General features: G+C 40.8%; 1 protein-coding gene across 3 annotated transcripts in view; it reads left to right on the top strand.

Moving 5' to 3' along the window:
- The window catches only part of ATP13A5 (ATPase 13A5), a 101314-nt gene that overhangs the window by 22684 nt on the left and 59357 nt on the right, over positions 1 to 19273 (top strand). For all 3 annotated transcript variants that reach the window (XM_037039976.1, XM_037039982.1, XM_037039988.1), the window contains 4 exons: positions 1122 to 1191; positions 4370 to 4504; positions 15179 to 15251; positions 16167 to 16295. In XM_037039976.1, the coding sequence (XP_036895871.1) occupies positions 1122 to 1191; positions 4370 to 4504; positions 15179 to 15251; positions 16167 to 16295 (407 nt within the window). The remainder of the gene's footprint in view (positions 1 to 1121; positions 1192 to 4369; positions 4505 to 15178; positions 15252 to 16166; positions 16296 to 19273) is intronic.

Here is a 19273-nt window from a genome sequence, read left to right as displayed (position 1 = left end):
TCCCTGAGCCTCAGTGTTGTCATAGCATGGGGTCAGAAGACCTTGGACTGAGTTCTCTCTGATCACTGCAAGGAATAATCGTACTTGGAGCAACAAGTCTTCGAAGTTGGACAAACTTGGAAGTACTCCTTCTGACACCTTAGACCAAAGATCCATCCTGCAGATTTTGGCCTCTGGTCCTTCCTTCCCTGAGGCGGAGCGAGAAGTGAAGTCCCAGAGACATGCTGTGAAGTGTGGCTCTGCTTCTTCCTAGCTCTAAGATTCTGGGAAAATTACTTCGTTTTTCCGAACTTCAGTTGTGTTTAAATAAAGATGGTAATGTGCAACCCCATGGGATGACATGATGACTAAAGGAGATAACGTATAAAAGGCTCAGCTCAGGTCCTCACACTGTCATCTCTGCTTAAAAGTCACACTGTCATGATGAGTATTAGATTTAGTCACCTTCGACAAAACTGGCAAAGGGAATGGTTTTTCCCTTTGGCAAAATGGGGACATTAATCCTTTTTTGTTTGGAACTGTTGTGAGGACCAAATGGGAGAGTCTTTCACAGGAGCTTTGTAGATTGTAAAACGCTGCACAGATATGAGGGCTTCCTTTTTGTGCTGTGCACATGTGTGTACAGGTGTTAGTCATGAAGACCATATATGATCTTCTGCTTTGTTAGCTCATTCACTCACGTATTTGTTGACTTCATATCTTAAGGGCCTGCCGCTAGGTGCTAGAGATACCAAGGTAAGGTAGCCATGATCACTAACATCAAGAGCAATCTAAAATGCCTGAACATTCCAGGAACATCTTTGTATGTCTATTCTTTTAGCTGATCTTAGAGTATAATAAAATTATTTTTAAAATAATGCAAGATACCTTTCTGACTTCATTTTGGCCCTTGAGTTATACTATACTGTACTTAAGGTATTTTTTTAACCAGGAAAACAACTTTGCTCTTCACCCACTGACTTTCATTTTAAAAATATACTAGTGTTTTAAGATTTACACATTAATTGTTCATGGAGAGCACAAAACCCCCCAAAAGGTAGACAAGTGACTTTTGCTTGGCCTGTATTCATTGATTCATGAGTTTGTAGATGAGACACTAATGGATGATCGATCTCCTACAGAAGACTAGTGTGTGGGCCCAATGCCATCGAGGTTGAAATCCAACCCATATGGAAGCTGCTTGTTAAACAGGTAACTACTAACAGTTTGCTTTTCTTTTTGCTGGGGCTAGGGGGAAGCTCCGAATCCACCCCCATTCTTTACTCTTTTTTTGGTGGATATAGATGCAGATTTATTTTAAGGAGTTGGTTCACAACTGTGAAGCCTTCCCGACCTGAAATCTGTAGGGCAGGTGGCAGTCCACGAGCGGCCGAGGGTTGGTGTTGCAGGCTGGTGTCTAAACTGTGAAGGGCAGCTGGTAGGTTAGAAACTCCGGCAGGGTTTCTGTTACTGTCTTAGGAAGAATTCCTTCTCCCCTGGGAAACCTCAGGTTTTGCTCTAAAGGCCTTCAGTTAATTTAATGAGGCCCACCCACATCAATCAGGGCCAATCTCTTTTACCTACAGTCCACAGATTGTAAAGGTTAATCACATTTACAAAATGCCTTCACAGAAACGTGCGGTCTACTGTTTGGCCAAACCGAGGCACTGTAGCCGAGCCAAGTTTATGGGTAAAAATGAACCACTACAATAGCCTTTTTATCTTTTATTTTTTTTAATAGCTTACTTTGGCTGTTTTTTCAAACATTCAGTTCTGTCTCTTCTTATCCCATCCTCTACCTTTTACTTTCTACTGCTCAAGGAATCCTAAGCAACACGTGGGTTCTTTGATGTGAACAAAATCTGTGTTTCATGTGAATTCTTTTTTGTTATTCCCCAATTGCCTTTAGTCTACCTTTCTCTCACCTACTGGGGTTTCCTTTATTTAAAAAATATATGTATATATATTGTCCCAGAGTTTCTAATTGGTCCTTTTAAATAATCATTTGTTTTAAATTCAAATCTACTTTTTAAAATCTCTTCCTAGTGTGATGGAAAGGTTCTATTTCATAATTTCCTATTCGTTTTTCTTAAGTTTTTGATGGTGGTTATGGTAGTGGGGGGGGCAATGTTATGATTTATATGATGTGTTTGAGGATTTTAGATGTTTTATTTAGGTCTTTTTATATTTCTCTGATGTTTCAATTTCCTGAGAATGACTTCTTCCTTTATTAGCAGGGTTTTTAAATAAATTAACTAACTTACATTTTTAGTATTTTCCTTGTATGCTTCAAAGTTACTTCATTTTATATTTTTGCTAAACTCACCTTAAGTAGGATTTCTCCCCCTTCATTTTTGTCTCCCCCTCCCTCTTTGGTTGCTCTGCCTTTGCCATTTTATGGTGGTTCCCTCAGGTCCCCAGCTCAGAACTCAGGTCCATACTGGAGATGGGGCTCTGCCCTCTGGGGATCTCCCTGTTAGATGCAGGCTCCGAGCCAAGTTGGGGCTTACAGAAGTTCACAACTGCACCACCAGCTCCGTTCTCTTCTATTTCACTCTCTACTGGTGAGCCACTGATTGTTGTGACTTTCCTCAGCCTCTGCTCTTGGGCAGTGGACCCCACCGCTACCCCTGTTTACCCCTGCAAGCTTGGGTTCTGCCCACTGCCACTCGTGGGACACTTTCTGTCTCATTTCTCCTAGATCTAAGCCTCTGGCCATCACTCTGTCTTTGTCCAGAACCCAGTAGGCTGATCACATCAGCTCCCACTCAGCTGCATATTGCTAGCCTAGTTGTAGTCCACAAAGGTGGTCATTTTACTTTTGAACATGGTCACATCTTTTATAAAATAAATTTTTGCTAGACTTTTTTTCTTAGGTTTACAGCAAAATTGAGTGGAAGGTGCAGAGGTTTCCCATATCACACATGTCCCCACAGAGACAGTCTTTGCTGCTCAGAGAAAGCAGGCTGCTTTTCCAACTTCTTATCCAAGTACATTTTCAAATTGCCAGAGACTCTCCCCGGTGTCAGTTGGTGCATTTTGAAAGGAGTACTAGTATTTTCTGGCACAAATTTACAAGGCCTTTAGTAGAAGAAGCTGTTTTTTCACATTTGACTTCAAAAGAATATTGAATAGGGGCATTACATTAATTATGATGGTGCCATTTCTTCTACAAGAAGTATTTAACAAATTTTCTACTGAGTTTGTATGAAACTGAAAATTGTATTATTATTAGTGTATAATGTACCATTAGACAATTTTATGCCAAGCAAACAGAAAAGCTGTAATTTGTAAGAAAAGCCTGGTGCAATGGAAATAATAAGAACCATTAAAGAACAAAAACTCTTTTAACGTATAAAATATATCCAAGGGTTTAAGAAATTCTAAGGATAAAAGCTATTACTGTATTAACTAGATAGCAGAGCATTTTTAGGACTAAAATGAAAGTTTATTTAATAATTAGAGAATTACAGAAAGTAGAGGTAAGAGAGAACAGCAATAGTTTGAGGTATTTCATGTAATTTATCACTCTCGTAAAGAGCCCTTTACCAAGACAACGGCCCTTGCTCTGTTCAGATGGGCTCTCTGATTCTCGAGACCTATCTACGTCCTGAGACTGTCCCGTGCTCCACTGCATCAGGTTGCCCTCTCTGCTACCATTATTAACTGGTAGTCTGCAGGACCAACGTGGGGGAAATGAGGGAGAAAAAAAATTTGAGCATATTACCAAAAAATACCTGCATGGATGGCTAGCTTTGGGGCTGGCAATACATTCTGCCTGTGATTTTTGCTGCAGACTGGGATAAGACCTTTCTCTTCACTACTCCTCCTGTTTGAGGGAAGGCCTGTGCTGGCTTGGCTGACTCTCAGGGGATCCTGTTAAGACCCGTGCCACACCAGTGTGTTATCTTAAAAAGTGACCTGCATAAAAGTAGCTTCTTTAGTTTTTATTATATGACTTGACTGAACCTATAGTATGTGATATGTGAAAAGAAGAAAAAAGCACTGCAATAAAAATATTCAAAATTGAAGTTGGATTTTAAAAGAAACCAAATCATGTTTCTTCAGCACTATGGGTTAACCTGGTTAAAAATGTAAGTTGTTGGATTTTGTTATTGGTAACATATTTCTGAAAATTCAAAATAATAAGAATGATTAGTCTATGGCCATGGCTTTGAGTACTTATAATAATTTTGTTTCTACCATATTACATTCTTTGTGCTTGACATTGTCTCCACCAAAATGAATGAAGTTCTATGTGCATTCTTGAATATCAGAAGTCGTTGTGTGTTGTAAAAAATGGGAAGTGCCATTCTATACAGAAATGACATCATCTCAATTGCTACTAAGGTCCATGCAAGTGACCTAAATGTTATTTTTGTACCTGCAGGTTTTAAATCCATTTTATGTGTTCCAAGCCTTCACCTTAACATTGTGGCTGTCTCAAGGTTACATAGAATACTCTGTGGCCATCATCATCTTGACTGTTCTCTCCATTGTCTTAAGTGTGTATGATCTGAGACAGGTAAGAGCTGAAATTGCCATTGGATGCTATTTGGTTTCTGTCTAGATAAGAAGAAAAATGTATGACATTTCCATTGACAGCAAGGAGTTGCTTTGTTAAACATATGACTTAACAAAGAAAAAAAGTAAGGACTTACTAAATGTAAGATCTCAGGAAGAGGGCTTTAGGAATTCTAGGTAGATTTAAATGTCTTTGCAAACTCTGATTAGCAGCTGAAGGCGGTGTTGAATAGTCTATTTAGAGGGGCTCTGAGGCTGGGTCTGAATATTATGGGAAAGGATGTCCTGATGGATTAACGACACCAGCCCTAGTTTGAGGAGAATGATTGGCAACATCCTAAATATGTGTTTTAGTAAAGACTGTTTCAAGTTTGTAGTGACAGAAACCCAACTTGATCTAAATCAAGCAACTCATATAAACCATTTTAGGGCTGTTTTCATTTGGGCATGGGTAGATTCAGGTACCACACTCAACAATGATTAGGAAGCTGTTTCTGCTTGTCCCTTCACCCTGCTTTACCAGAGTGCTCCTCGCCGTGGTCTGTGGACTGGGCCTGCAACCTCTTTGCTATCTGTCTGTGGTTCAATAAGTACTACTGAACTCCACGGCAGGCACCTACAAATATTTTACAGTACTTTGATGTTGTCCCAACATTTTTCTATAAATCACGGTTTGAGAATTAACATTTTACTATACCTGGTCTTTACCCCTAGATAGACACTCTGCACAGTGGGAGAGGTGGCCGTAGCAGTCTCCGTATATTCTCTTCGGGGCTCACGATCTCAGATGAAGAGACAGGTCCTTTCCACTAATATCCATGTCAGTATCCCCCTCAGAGACCCTGGTTGGGGCAGCTGGAAGCAGAAGCTAGCAGTGCCAAATGCTTTCGTCTGCCTCCAAACCCTCTTTCTTTGAATTCTTTTAATTCAGTATTTCTATCCATGTTCCTTCATATGGTAAGATATGCCACTTTTTTGTGTGGCTAAATGTTCTCCGATTGTGGACTCCAATTTAGTTTCCACCATGTGTTCTATGTTTTCCATGAAAGCACATTCTTAATTGGAACATGTTTCTTTTTAGAGCTTCATAGTTCCCTTTACTCCTGAAGCTCCTCTTGGGCTGTCCTGCTAATTTCTAGCTAGATTCCTGTGTATTGCCAGTCCTTCTCATTGCTGACAGTGAGTTTATGGTTTATAACCTCTCCCTCTCTCTTACCATCTTTGCTCATCTTTTAGCCATTTAAAATCTTTCTTTAAAAGAAGCTTTATATATGACACAGCAACACATTCTGAAAGAGTATTTAGCTGAATATCTTATAATTCTACAGCCCCTCTAAATCTCAGATTTTGGCCACATCTTTCAAGAAAACGTTCTCCTATTTTGCTTAGAATTTATCATACTGAATCATGAGGCAACCCAAAGGAATGTCTGACTGTCTCTGTTGTACATGTTGAAAGCCTGACTGTGGAATTACTCTTTAGACAAGGTGAAAAATGGTCCTTGTGTCATCCTGTCAATGCTGTTGAACTGTTGAAACCATCCAGTCTCAAACCTCAGTCTTCATAGAGAAGAGGAAACTAAGATACGGGGAGGTTGTCCAGATCATAAAATGTGCTGGTGACAGATTCAGAGCTCCTGGGCGCTCCTGGAGTGAAATTCTACTGTATGTGCATTATTTCCTTAGCAGAAAGCCCTTTCAAAAGAAGCTGGACAGCTGAGGTTCAAGTCAAACATAAGTGTGAGAGGGGAGATGAGTCCTAGTTGTTGGCAAGGTAAACTCTGGCCACATGTCAGGAAGGCAGACGTGGAGGCGTTTAAACAAGCCTAACTGAAGGAAACCTTACTCCCACTCTATCTCAGCTGCTCGATAAAATTAGATCTAATATTGGCTTTTTATCTGGTGTTCTATCCTACAAATGTTGAGTTATTAAGTGTTTGACGAGAAATAAAAGAAAGTCAATATATTTAAAGAGTTAGAAACAGGCACTAAAAATGGAAAGATGAATGAATGGAGCCAGTTTAATCTAGAAAGTGAGGACTAGAGAGCTTTGCTTTGGTTAATCGTTTGGTTGTGTTTTTTTGTTGTTGTTTCCTTTTTCAAATGAGCAGCTGAGTGTTTTTGTTCATGAACTAATTTAAACCACAAAAATATTAACAGTGTCTGGTAACCTCCCTTTGATGGTCACAAATCCTTTCTGTCTGGCTGTCAAGTCAGGAAGCAGAGTGACTGCCCTGGTGAATGCTGAGCATTAGGACAAAAGCATGAAAACAGACACCAGGACACTACAGGACTGGGCGTGTTTTACTCAGCCACCGTGGGAAATTTGAGTGTCCCACACTCTTACCTTTCTCATTTGGTAAAGGTATATAATGTGAAGTCCACAAATCAAATTTCTAGCTACTGGTTTTTGAGAAGTCTTTGCTTTAATAGAATATCACATTTGATATCTGCAAGTCACTCATCTGCTTTCTGGCTTAAGTCAAACCTCAGTCCACACAGTACTTCCCACTGTGTGTTTAATTCTGTTGGGAAGACTTGTGCACACCATCACCAAAATATATGATCACACACCATCCCAGGGTCCTGAGAGAAAATGCAGAACACTCTAAGAACTATTGGCAGGGACATGTTCATCTAGTTAAGTTAAAAATCTCCCCCCACCTCTCCTATTTGTGTTACTTGATACTATTTGTTACTCCATGCTTTAATGAGCAGCTTCCTTACCTAGGAGTTTGTGTGTGTGTGTGTTTGATGTTATAGCTGCAACTTATGTGCCCAGTACATCATGAGCACTCGCCAAACGTTATTTCATGCTATCATTGATATTGCTGTTGCTGTTTACATTATTATTCCTGGAGTGGAGAAAGTAAGTGATGAAAAGACGGGAGGATGCACAGAGATTGAAGGAAGAGCACTACACATAACTTGAACAAGGAAGCACCAGGTCACAGGGCTTCTAATGACCAGTGACTCACTCATCGTGACTCTGGACTCTCTTCTCCTGCTTGGGCTCACTTTTCTCAGCTGTAAATGGGGGAGGCTAAACTCTTGTTCTTTAGGCCCCACTGCTTTAGGGTTCTATCATTTTCCCACAGCCACCAATAAGGAATTCAAAAATAGAATCTTTGGAAACTTTAAAACAATACTAAGAGACTTTCTGGCCCCTGGAAATCTGGGAGCATGTGTTGCAGACTTGAGTCAGTTACTGTAAGGCCCTATTAGACACTGAACTGACTACCCAGACAAACTACTGAATCAGGATTTGTGCTGATAGAAAATAGAAATCTATTTGTGCTGATACACAATAGAAATCTACTAAAACTGCTTTAACCACAAAAGGCATACATACTATAAATATGCATCAGTAGCTTATGGAGCTCAAGTACAGAGGGACTTTACCAAAAGCTGAACCCAAGAACTCAGGTTATTCCCTCCAGCCTTGAAGTCTATGACAAAGATGGCACGGAGTAGACATGTTTTGGGGAAAGTGCTCTGCCTTCACTCCTCTTCTCTGAAAACCGAGTGTGCCCAGAGCTGTGGCAGCCTGTGTTGTTCCATACGGCTCTGTCCCTCCACTGCCACAGTTTATTGGTGCCAAGGGCACTTGAACCAGTGAAATCCAATGCAGCAACAAGAGTGAGGCCAGCATATCTTTTTGCTTAAGATCTTAAAATAAGAGGTTAACGCTGCTGCTCATACCCTGTTAGGACCAGGATCTGAGAAATGATGTATAGCTAGGACCAGGGTGGCCATGCTTGTTCCNCCAATAAGGAATTCAAAAATAGAATCTTTGGAAACTTCAAAACAGTACTAAGAAACTTTCTGGCCCCTGGAAATCTGGGAGCACGTGTTGCAAACTTGAGTCAGTTACTGTAGGGCCCTATTAGACACTGAACTGACTACCCAGACAAACTACTGAATCAGGACTTGTGCATACAATAGAAATCTACTAAAACTGCTTTAACCACAAAAGGCATACATACTATAAATATGCATCAGTAGCTCATGGAGCTCAAGTACAGAGGGACTTTACCAAAAGCTGAACCCAAGAACTCAGGTTATTCCCTCCAGCCTTGAAGTCTATGACAAAGATGGCACGGAGTAGACATGTTTTGGGGAAAGTGCTCTGCCTTCACTCCTCTTCTCTGAAAACAGAGTGTGCCCAGAGCTGTGGCAGCCTGTGTTGTTTCATACGGCTCTGTCCCTCCACTGCCACAGTTTATTGGTGCCAAGGGCACTTGAACCAGTGAAATCCAATGCAGCAACAAGAGTGAGGCCAGCATATCTTTTTGCTTAAGATCTTAAAATAAGAGGTTAACGCTGCTGCTCATACCCTGTTAGGACCAGGATCTGAGAAATGATGTATAGCTAGGACCAGGGTGGCCATGCTTGTTCCCTGGGTATGGACAAGCAGAGAAAAAACTTTGGCACAGAAAGAGCAAACAATGAACCAAATATGTAGTGACACACAGAGCTGAGCAATTCGCAGTCCAGCAAGGACAGAAAGAGTAACCTGGGCCTCATGGTACTTCCTGCTCCTATTCGGAGCCCTTGGGAGACTTGGCTGCACCCTCCACCTCGGATTCCTAAAACATTCTCGCATCCTCATAAATTCTCGTCTTCTGCCTAAAGCAGATAAACAAGTTTCTGTTACTTATAATCAATGAATCCCAAGTAAATGATGCATTATGCCCCCTAGAATGTTTGTATATATTTCCCATGAGTTAAATACTGTCTTGTTCCCACACATTTCCCATCTCTGTGTTTATGACAAATTTCAGTCTCTATTTGAAATCCTTTTACAATGTCTGTTCCCTCATTTGGAGCTCAGGTTTGTCTTTCTTTAAGGAACCAAAAATAAATATAGAAATTTATGTGTAAGAGTTAAGGGAAGGGTTGTAGAAAAAATACGGTTGATTCTGTACTCTAGAAAACCGTGTTTTAGTGAGAGAATTACTTGAGATTTCCTGAGTTCTTGACCTATTAAATCAAAATATCCAGGGTAACAACAGGAATCTTCGCTTTTTAACTGTTTTATGACAGGTGATTTTTACGTATTCTAAAGGTTTAAGAGCTATCGTTTTAGGAGAATCTACAAAAAAGACAAATTCAAGCACTGAGATCTCAAATACATTTATTGACTTATTTATTTACCTACCTATTTATTTAATCATCATCTGAATACATTTCTTCATTGTTTTTACTCTATAAAATACACAGAAATATGAGTTTTTAATGGAGATTAATTTATGTATTTATTCATTTGTTTTACTAGAGGAAGATCTTACTACGGAAATTAATTTGGAAGTTGCTTTTTTTTTGTTTTTTTACTTTATAACATACAAAATGGCCATCCACCAAGTAAGCAAGTACTTCTGGATGATGTTTAAAAACAATGATGTAATATTCCAAGGCACCATAGTTTACTCAACCATTCTCTTACTTACAAAAAATAATGAGTTTCCTCTTCAATTTTTTCCACCACAAATATTTTGAATTAAACATAACTACTATATAGGTGTGCGCTTATGTACTAATGTTTATATTTTAGCCAGGTTGCTAAACCCCAACATATGTATATTTTGTATGCTAAAAGATATGATATTATTTCCCCCAATTAAGTAATTTATTCTCCTTTCAGAAACATATGAGAGTATTCATTTCCTCAGATCTTCACCAACATTTGATGTTATATGTTGATATTTAAAATTTTTCAATCTAATATGCTTTTAAAAATTTATATCTCATTGACATTTTAATTTACATTTCCCTAATTACTAGTGAAAAGAGATACACTTTTCTTTGTCTAATAACGATTCATATTTTTCTATTTACTGTCTCTCTATATCCATCATGTACTGTCTTGTTCTCACACATTTCCCATTTCTGTGTTTATGACAAATTTCAGTCATACAAATTTCCAATTAAGTAATTAATTGGAAATTAATTAATTTGTATGACTGAAATTTTTTCAGTGGAAAAAAACTTCTTTAAAAAGAGATTTTATTTATTTATTTTTAGAGAGAGAGGGAGGAAGAGAGAAAGAGAGCAAGAGAAGCATCAATGTGTGGTTGCTTCTCATGTGTCTCCCTACTGGGGACCTGGCCTGCAACCCAGGCATGTGCCCTGACTGGGAATCGAACTGGCGACCCTTTGGTTGGCAGACTGGCACTCAATCCACTGAGGCAAACCAGTCAGGGTGAAAATTTTTATTTTTCAGTCTTTTTTCACCTTGATGTTTGTCAGATATTTAAAATGTGTCTAATCAAATATATTTCTCTTTATGGTTTCTGGTTTTCCTCATCTGCTTCTACATGTGTCCTCTTCCACAGTTTTTTTCTATTTGTAACTTTTTGAATATTTATTTTCAAATCTTTTTAAAGGGACTTTAAACATTTAAGATCTACATTTTAACAGAATTCCGAATGCCTGTGCTCAAAACACTGACTAACCTGGAACTGCAGATTTGGTGGCAGTATCGCAAAAGAGTTTTTCAAGAAGCAGACACTAATCCTGTTAGCAATTAGTATTTATTAAATAGAACCTTATCCAGCAGAACCTGTAAAGCATCTTGTGACACTACACAAAATGGGCCAGCTTCCTGAAATTGTATCTTTGCAATTTAAATCACAAATCCTCAACAGTCAATATCTACTTAGCGCTTTATAGTTGGGAATGGCTCCCACATCTATAATGTTTGTGCTGTGTGGGGCATGGCAGGCATAAAATGACCCCTGCACAATTATTTTACCTCCCATCACCTGAAAGGGAAGGACAGGGGATTCAGAGAGGTGAAGTGACTTGCTCATGCCCTAGGTCTTGGCCACAAGTTTTCTGACTCCAGGTCAAGAACAACAAACTGTCCTGGAACTGAATGCAGGTCTGGCTGTCTGCTGCTATGGAAGGCAAAACTCAAGAGGCAGGCGCTGATGTAAAGGAAAGTGGCTTATTTTCAGGTGCCTTCCATCTGGAAGATGGGGGAGTCTTGTCTCAAAGCCCATTTCTACCTCTGAATCGAGGCAGAGGTTTTTATAAGGAGGGGGAGAGGAACAGAACAGAGATCAAGGGAGGGGGTTGAAAGTTCTCTACCTGCAGACAAGCACGGTCCATTCGGATAAGGCAAGCGACGGCCCTTGGGCAGCATCCTGACTTCACGTCATCCTGGCTCCACGATGAAGGTCCCCACATCTCTCGGAGCTGGCATGCCTTGCCTAAAGGTCAGAGTCTATATTCTCTGAGGTTTTTTGCTAGGAGTCTTATACAAACATGCTGTTTATCTACAAGCTACATATTAGAGTCAGCAGTCACAGAAACAATGTCAAAAGAATGGTGGGGCGGGCTATAATTTCCCACGATTACAATGTTGCATTGTTCCAGTCCCATTGAGCACAATTTCAAAGAGACCCATGAGCTTCCTTGGGGTCATAAATGATTGTTTGATAATTTTATAACAAAAGCAGATTTGGGGAAGGATGTCGGTAGAAACGAAGGAGCATGTGCTTCCATCCCCTACCATGCTAAACAAATACATGGTTTTTAAAATTATAAGGAGGGAGGTGTTGACAGTAGTGGAATAAAATATTGTCCTGCATCTCATGTAGCCCTGAATCAGGCTGCACAGAGAGATCTTATCTTGTCTAAGCCAGAAACACCCTGTGCAGTCCCTTCCCACCCAGTTTGGTACAGGTTTGAATGTAGACCTTGGCACTCAACTGTATTTCCATTGAACTGTATCTCGCACTCTATTGCTGGCTCCACGGGCGGCTGCTAGAAATAGCTCCGAGAGTATCCAACCCATTCTGCGTCGTTCAGGACAGAGCCAGGCTCAAGAGACACCTGACCTTGTTACTCATCTCTGGAGGAAATCCGGCCACAGCAAACACAAGGAAGAACAGCGACAACTGCCAAATAATAACACTGAAAATTAGTCTTGGAAACTGATTTTGCTCCTACTGAACAGGGACGAGAGAACCAGAGAGGGCCTAATGAAAATGAGGCAGCGAGCTTCAATATCAGGCAAGCATCACAGCACTTGCTTTCTCCTAGCTGGTCGGTTGTCATAGAAACCTGTGTTTGTAGAGCTTCTGAGTACATTAGCTCAAAGACAATGCTTACATTATCTTATTCCAATATTGCCAGAGAAGTAGAACAATTCAGTTCTGTTAAAGAAACTGAAATTATTTTCTGAGGGCCTACTATGTGATAAACTTCAGGGGATACCTAGGGGAACACATGGTCCCTTCTTTGAAGTGCCGGACCTGCAGGGAAGCCCTGACAAAGGGACGGATAGCTGTAATGGAATGTGACCAGTACACTAATGCTGGTGGGAACACAGAGAGCAGAGCAACCCGTCCTTCTTGGGGACGTTAGAGACTTTCAGAGTGGGGGTGCCTTTGGAGCAGGGCTTCATGTGAAGAATTAGCAAGAGTTTAGCTGTTAGAAAACTGCGATGAACATGCTGGAGAATAGCTTGAGCAAAGTCGTGGGAGCAAGGCAGGTTATAAAGAATGCTAAGTCTGATAAACAAATTCAGCTTCATGCCATAATGAGTGCTGAGAATTACAGTCAAGCATTCTTAACTTGTACTTCATCACTTTCAAATGTGTTCATTATCATCCTCTTAAGCTAGGTTGAAGTTGTCATGACATTGACTAAAAGAGTTTGCTAAGCAAGAAAATAACTTAAAGAAATTTCCCATGAAGGATGTTTATCTTCTTAAAGGAAAAAGAGCTGTTTCCAAGTACTTTAGGAAAACATATTCATCAATAGAAAAGGCTTTAGAGCCAGATGAACTGGGTTTGATTGTCATTCTTAATATTTAGTAAGTATATGATTGTGGGTAAGTTACTTGAACATTTTCAAGCCCCCTTTTTTTCTGCTTTTGTTTTGTTATATATACATTGGAGATAATAACATTTCTTTATAGGATTACTTTAAAAATCAAAAAAATCAATCAGTATATTCCAAGTGCTTATAACAGTGCCCGGCACAAAGTAGTTGTATAACAAGTTTTAAACTTTCAAAAAAAATGATAATTCAAGTCATTTTATTACCCTGGGTATTTCTTCTGTGAAGTCTTGGAGGTCTTTAATAAAACTCTGATATATAAAATAAATCAATATAATGCCATTTTAGAGCTAGAAGGGAACTGGAAAATGATCCAATTTAATTTGTCTACAGAAGAAACAACTAATTTACAAGGTGAAATTTTCTGGTTAATGGGGTACATAACTGGTTAGTGGGGAAGCCTGAACCACAACTCAGGAATCTGATGGAATCCAGCGCTCCCACCGCAGCACCACCGCTGACTTCCTCACTGTTATCCATCATTGAAATGAATGTCCCAACAGGCCAGCCTCAGGAAGGCACGTTAGTTAGGGCATGAGTATGTGCCTAACGGTGATATCACTCTTTCCACTCAGCTGGTCCAAATGATTGAAGTTTAGCTTTTCATACAAAACTGAAATAAATAATAAATTGTTCTATATAAATATTAACACTGAATTCATTATGTTCTCTCAAGAGGAAAGCTGCATAATTATGTATAATGCTTGTCTTAGCCTGGTGACATTTGTGATGTTAAAAATCATCCACAGAACAGATAAAAATAATTTACTCTAACATCTAAAAGGGAGGTTTATATTTGAATTAGCTCAAGCTGTGTTTAAGTCCTGTTGACGGTATTCAGACCTCTTCTTAGAGGTACCCAAGCAACTGACACCTAAAGAGACGGGCTGTGCCTTCCAGGGCCCCCGCTGGGGCAGCAACCCACTCCCTCCAGCTGAAGGCACCACAGTCGGTGTGGGGAGCTGTACGAACAACACAGTCCTCTCACCTCTGCCTTCCTATCTCTTGAGTTGTCCTAGGAGAAGCTGCCTCCACTTCTCCAGGATGCTTTGCAGAGGGTCATACCGCAACGAGTTCCACCTCCAGCAAAGTTTTCCAGCTGGTATATTCAGACAACTGTTTTACCAACAACGTATTAATCATTAACACTCTTTGAGCTCTTACCGTAGTAGTCAGTACCATCCAAAGGGATAATTAAGATGAAAATTAACTAACTAAAACAACTCTATAAAATAGATAGGTAGCTCCACTTTCAGATGCGGAAAGGGGCTTAAATAAGCGAAAGAACTCATAAGCGGATGCATCAGGATGCCAGCAGACTGGTGTGGCTCCACTCTGCAGACTTACCCAACACGCAGACCCACCAGGTCACCAAGGAGGGGATGCCTGTTCCACATGCAGTCAAAACACAACCAGAGCCTTCACAGACTCTCACAGTGGCATGTCACTTACAAATCACATTCGGCTTTGCTGTTTTACAGGCAGGGAAACAGAGGCACAGAGGGGGAAGGCACCCGTGTGTGATCTTCATCCCCAGCCTAACCGAACACCCTCCAGGAGTGAAGCCTCTGTGCCTTAGCTCAGGTCCTTGGGGGCAGTGGCTGTGCATTCTTTTTCCTTGGATTGAAAGAGCATGAAACTAATGAACATGTCTGCTTCTGCAAATAGGGGGCTCAATGAAGTAGGGGCTGGAGAAGGGAAGCAGGAGCATCACAGGTGGAACTTGAGTCTTTGCTCAGAATCAGTTTGCCATTTACTCTTTAGAGATCATGCGGTTTTCTAGTTATGGACTATCTAACATTTAAATGCTGACTTTGGATTAATAGCAATCAGTGAAGCTGCACAACCTTGTGGAGGATCACAACAAAGTCCAGGTTACGATCACTGTAAAAGGCAAAGGTAAGAGACATGTATTCTGCCATCTTTAGCATCCTAATATTTCAGGGTACATTCCACCTCATTTATTGCTATTAGTCCATGAGAAACAGGCTCTGCTGATTGAACCCAGGAATGGGGCTAAGGTGAGGCAAACAGGGTATCTGAGATGAAAAGTTAAGAAGATGAGATTACGCAAAGGCTGACCTATATCTGCAGGAATCCTGAGAATGAGAGCTTTGTTGGACTGTGTACCCTACGTATCTAGCATGACATATTCTCATCTCAGCCTTGATTAAACCATTGTCACACAGTGTGTGGTTTGCTTCAAATTTCCTCTGTACTCCATACTTCACTCATTTGAATGTTACTGGCTAAGCCTTCTTATGGCTTTTTGATTTCCCTAACTAACCACACCAAACAGATCCTGCATTATACATTTTGATCTGTTAACTAGAACGAAAGCTTGAATGAGGCTAGTAGATGGCTAGTTGGACACTGGCATTTGCTCTTGATGTAACCTGGGGGGCGGGAGGTGGTCATGGCCCTCTGTGAGCAATGAGGAGCTATACCCCAAGGCAGCAGACGTTTCCCATTAGGTCTCATTCAAAGGACGGAGTGTGCCACAGCAGGTCAGGAACTCAGCCAAAGAGCAGCAAAGGGGTGGTCTGCTATTGAGCAAGGTCCTGCAGTGTTTGCTGTGGGCAGAGCACTGTCCCAGGGACTAGGGTCAAGGTGGGGTCTTGTTGCTGAGCTAATCCCTTGTTATGGCCCAGGAATCATTTCCCCGACCCTGGTTTCTGGGGATCTGGGTGAGTGGTGCAGGTGAGCACGCAGGGCATTCATTGCCAACAGGTTGACAAGAGTTTTTAGTCACTTTCATTTTAAAGTAAACACAGGAAAAGCTCTGATAGTCATGAAAACTGTGCTGTTGTATAGGTTTGCAGGAGCTGGAATCCCATCTCTTGGTTCCTGGAGATGTCCTTATTCTCCCAGGAAAGTTTTCGTTGCCATGTGATGCTGTTTTGATTGAAGGAAGCTGTGTGGTGAATGAAGGCATGCTCACAGGTAGGCAGTTGCCATGGAGCTTCTTCTTTCCTGTCCAAAATCTAGGCCAAGTGTTAGCAAAGCAGATCAGTGTATACTTACCTGCTTATACCAGGCCCAGGATAAGATATAGAGAGATGGGTGAGGGAGACACAATATATGTGATTAGGAAATATTTAACAAAAAATCAAGCCTGATGGGTAGGCTGAACAGGGTGTTTGGGGTTCTGAGGAGAGTGGGACCACTACACTATCTGATGCACAATTTCTTCACAAATAAGAGAACGGTTTTTATTTTTATCCAAACAAAACACAGCCTACGCCTACCAACTCTCACAGCAGTCAGGGCGCAGAGCGCATCCAGCCCTGCTCTCTGTGGATGGAAGCCCGAGTCCCAGGTGTCACTGGGAAGGAGACTGGGTTGAACCTCGGGACAAGTGGCACAACAGTTCTGTTCTCTAGAATGTTATTTCTAGGTGACCTCACCGAGCAGAAAACCAGTTTTCTAGCTGTGGTTTAAACTGTCCTTGTTCTCATTGCCACTTGTAAAATCCAATGGAATTTGTATAATTAGTAAGGCACTATTTGCAAAATATTCCTTAGGCAAAGCCACAACAACAATACCCTAATGACAGAAGAAGAGACTATACAGCAACACAAAAATAGAAACTATTTGTCTTTTGTGTTTACAATTTGTTGCATTTTTCTGTATCCAAATAGCTGAAGGCAGGAACACACACACACACACACCCCTTTTTAATATCACCTAAATGTAAAGGCAGTCATTATCTACCCCTAAATTGTTCAACACAAGCAGACTTCAAATTAAAAATGGGTCTGCTTAATTTAAAATTGAGACAAGAAGATGTGGTAAACATAAATATGTTCAGTGTAATTGCAAAATAGCCCTTTAATGTGCTGAAATCTAACTTTCTTATAATGACAGTGATGAGGATCTGCATACTAATCATATCCTTCATCCAGAGTGTTGCCATAGTACCCAACGTGCAAACCTCGAGCCCGAGAACTGTTCTCCTCACTCAAAGGCAGCGACTGCCTCATGTTTCCCAGAAGCCTGACAGTGAAGAACGGCTGGCTGCTCTCGCTGGGGTCAGAGAGCACGGGTTAAGAAAACAGGGAGGACGGGAAGCAGGATTTGCTCACCTGAGTTTGACTCAGGTGCACAGTTCTTGCCTTGATTCTGGGGAAAACTCAGAGAGTTCCAGAGAAGTAGAAAGGGCAAACAAGACTCTTTTTCTACAAATGTGCAAAATTGACCTAAAATGAACTTAAATCACAAATGGCTTTCTCTAAGGGTGTTTCTGGAAAAATAAAGTCACCAGAATTAATATCTATGTCACCTAAGTACTGATAAAAGTGATTTCAGAGACAGACACATAAAACAGAAATATTTCTTACTTGTCCATTTCTTCAAAAAGCTCTAAGTACCACCATGCTCTGAATACTTGATTTCACAGCCCACGTAGATCCTTCCACTCATGCACACGTTTGTGAAAAGGACCATGACAAAAAAAACAGATGAGGGTTAGATTCCTAAAACTGAAAATCTATTCCTAGAGCATTTATCTACAACTGTGACTCAGGTATTTTTCCTCCATATGCAAAATAGACCTTTACATATAGAGAAATCTTTAATTATGTAAGAACCAGAACAGCAAATACTCCTAGTATCTATGTATCAGTTTACATGTTATAAATAACTTTTATATCTCACTTTATTGTAGCACAAGGCAAATTACAGTAGGAGCTACTATAATACCCCATTTACAGACAAGGGAATTGAAGTGAGAGGGGCCAGGGCTGCCAGCGAGCGAGTGAGAGAATTAGAACAAGAGGTGATGTTTGGGACCATAGGAGAGAGGAGGGTGATTCTAAAGAGAGTGACACCGTGCTGTCATTTTTTGTGCCTCACTCCTTTCTCTCACCACTGGGTATTCCTATCCGTAGCATGTGCCCGTCACAAGATCTTCCTCCTCCTCATCTCCTTAGCCTCTTTCTATTGCATTGAGCTCAACTATGCAAGAAGCTCCGCTTTGTTTTATAACTACATTTCATTTTTACATTGACTCCAAGCATCACCACCCTTGGAAGTGTGCAGTGTGGAGTGGCTGGTATAAGTCGGACAGCTGTCCCCACTGGTGTGCAGGTCCTCCAGGTCTGGTCTGGCTGCATAATGTGTGCAAGGCCTGTGGAGGGGGTTCTGGAGAAGGGCAGCCCCTCTTTCTGGTGCCCCCACTTCACTCTGGACTTGGGAAATGAAGCAGGCCTCTGTACCTGGAAAAGGAGGCAGAACCAGGTGCCTTTGGCTCTCAGTTTCCACAAACTTCCAGAATGTTTCTATAGCCTACTTCGGTGCAGGCCCCTTGTCTCAAGGACACACAGTATTTGAGTTTCCTTCGAATTTCCTTTCAATTACCAGCCCATGGATTTGCAGTTAGCTAGAAAAGGAGGAGAAGGGCGTGGTGAAGGGGATAGCTTTGTTTTTACTCCCAAGAAGTCTCTCAAATTCATGATCAAACTAACAAATGACTTTTGAAACCCAAAAGCGGGCTTCCAACTCCTCTGTCCTTTTAAAATTCCTCCTAAGGCAATGATCTCTTTCAAGATCTAGCTCCTCACCAGGTGACCAGTTGGCAAAAATGAATACCATGGGGGAAGTTCTACTATTATTTTGAAGTTTTCTCTTAGCACAATAGCTAATTATACTTAGTTCTTATATGTTATTAGGCACTGTGCCAACATATTATATATAATTTCTTTCAATCCACAACCCTATAATGGTGGGAGAATATAAAGTCCAGAGAGGGTAAGTAATTTACCTAAGGTCACACAGCTTAAAAGTAGTCAAGCTGAGATTTGAATCCACTTATTTATCTGTTTGTTCCTTCATTCATTTGTTCATTCCACACATGTTTTGTTACTCCTTCCTTTGGAGCAGAGACTCTACTGGATGCTGGGGACACAGCAGTGAACGAGGCA

Source organism: Sturnira hondurensis, unplaced genomic scaffold, assembly GCF_014824575.4.
Source record: "Sturnira hondurensis isolate 20B ecotype Veracruz unplaced genomic scaffold, ASM1482457v3 Scaffold0000396, whole genome shotgun sequence".
NCBI classification, from domain to species: Eukaryota; Metazoa; Chordata; class Mammalia; order Chiroptera; family Phyllostomidae; genus Sturnira; species Sturnira hondurensis.
This window is presented reverse-complemented; position numbering and strand designations above follow the sequence as displayed.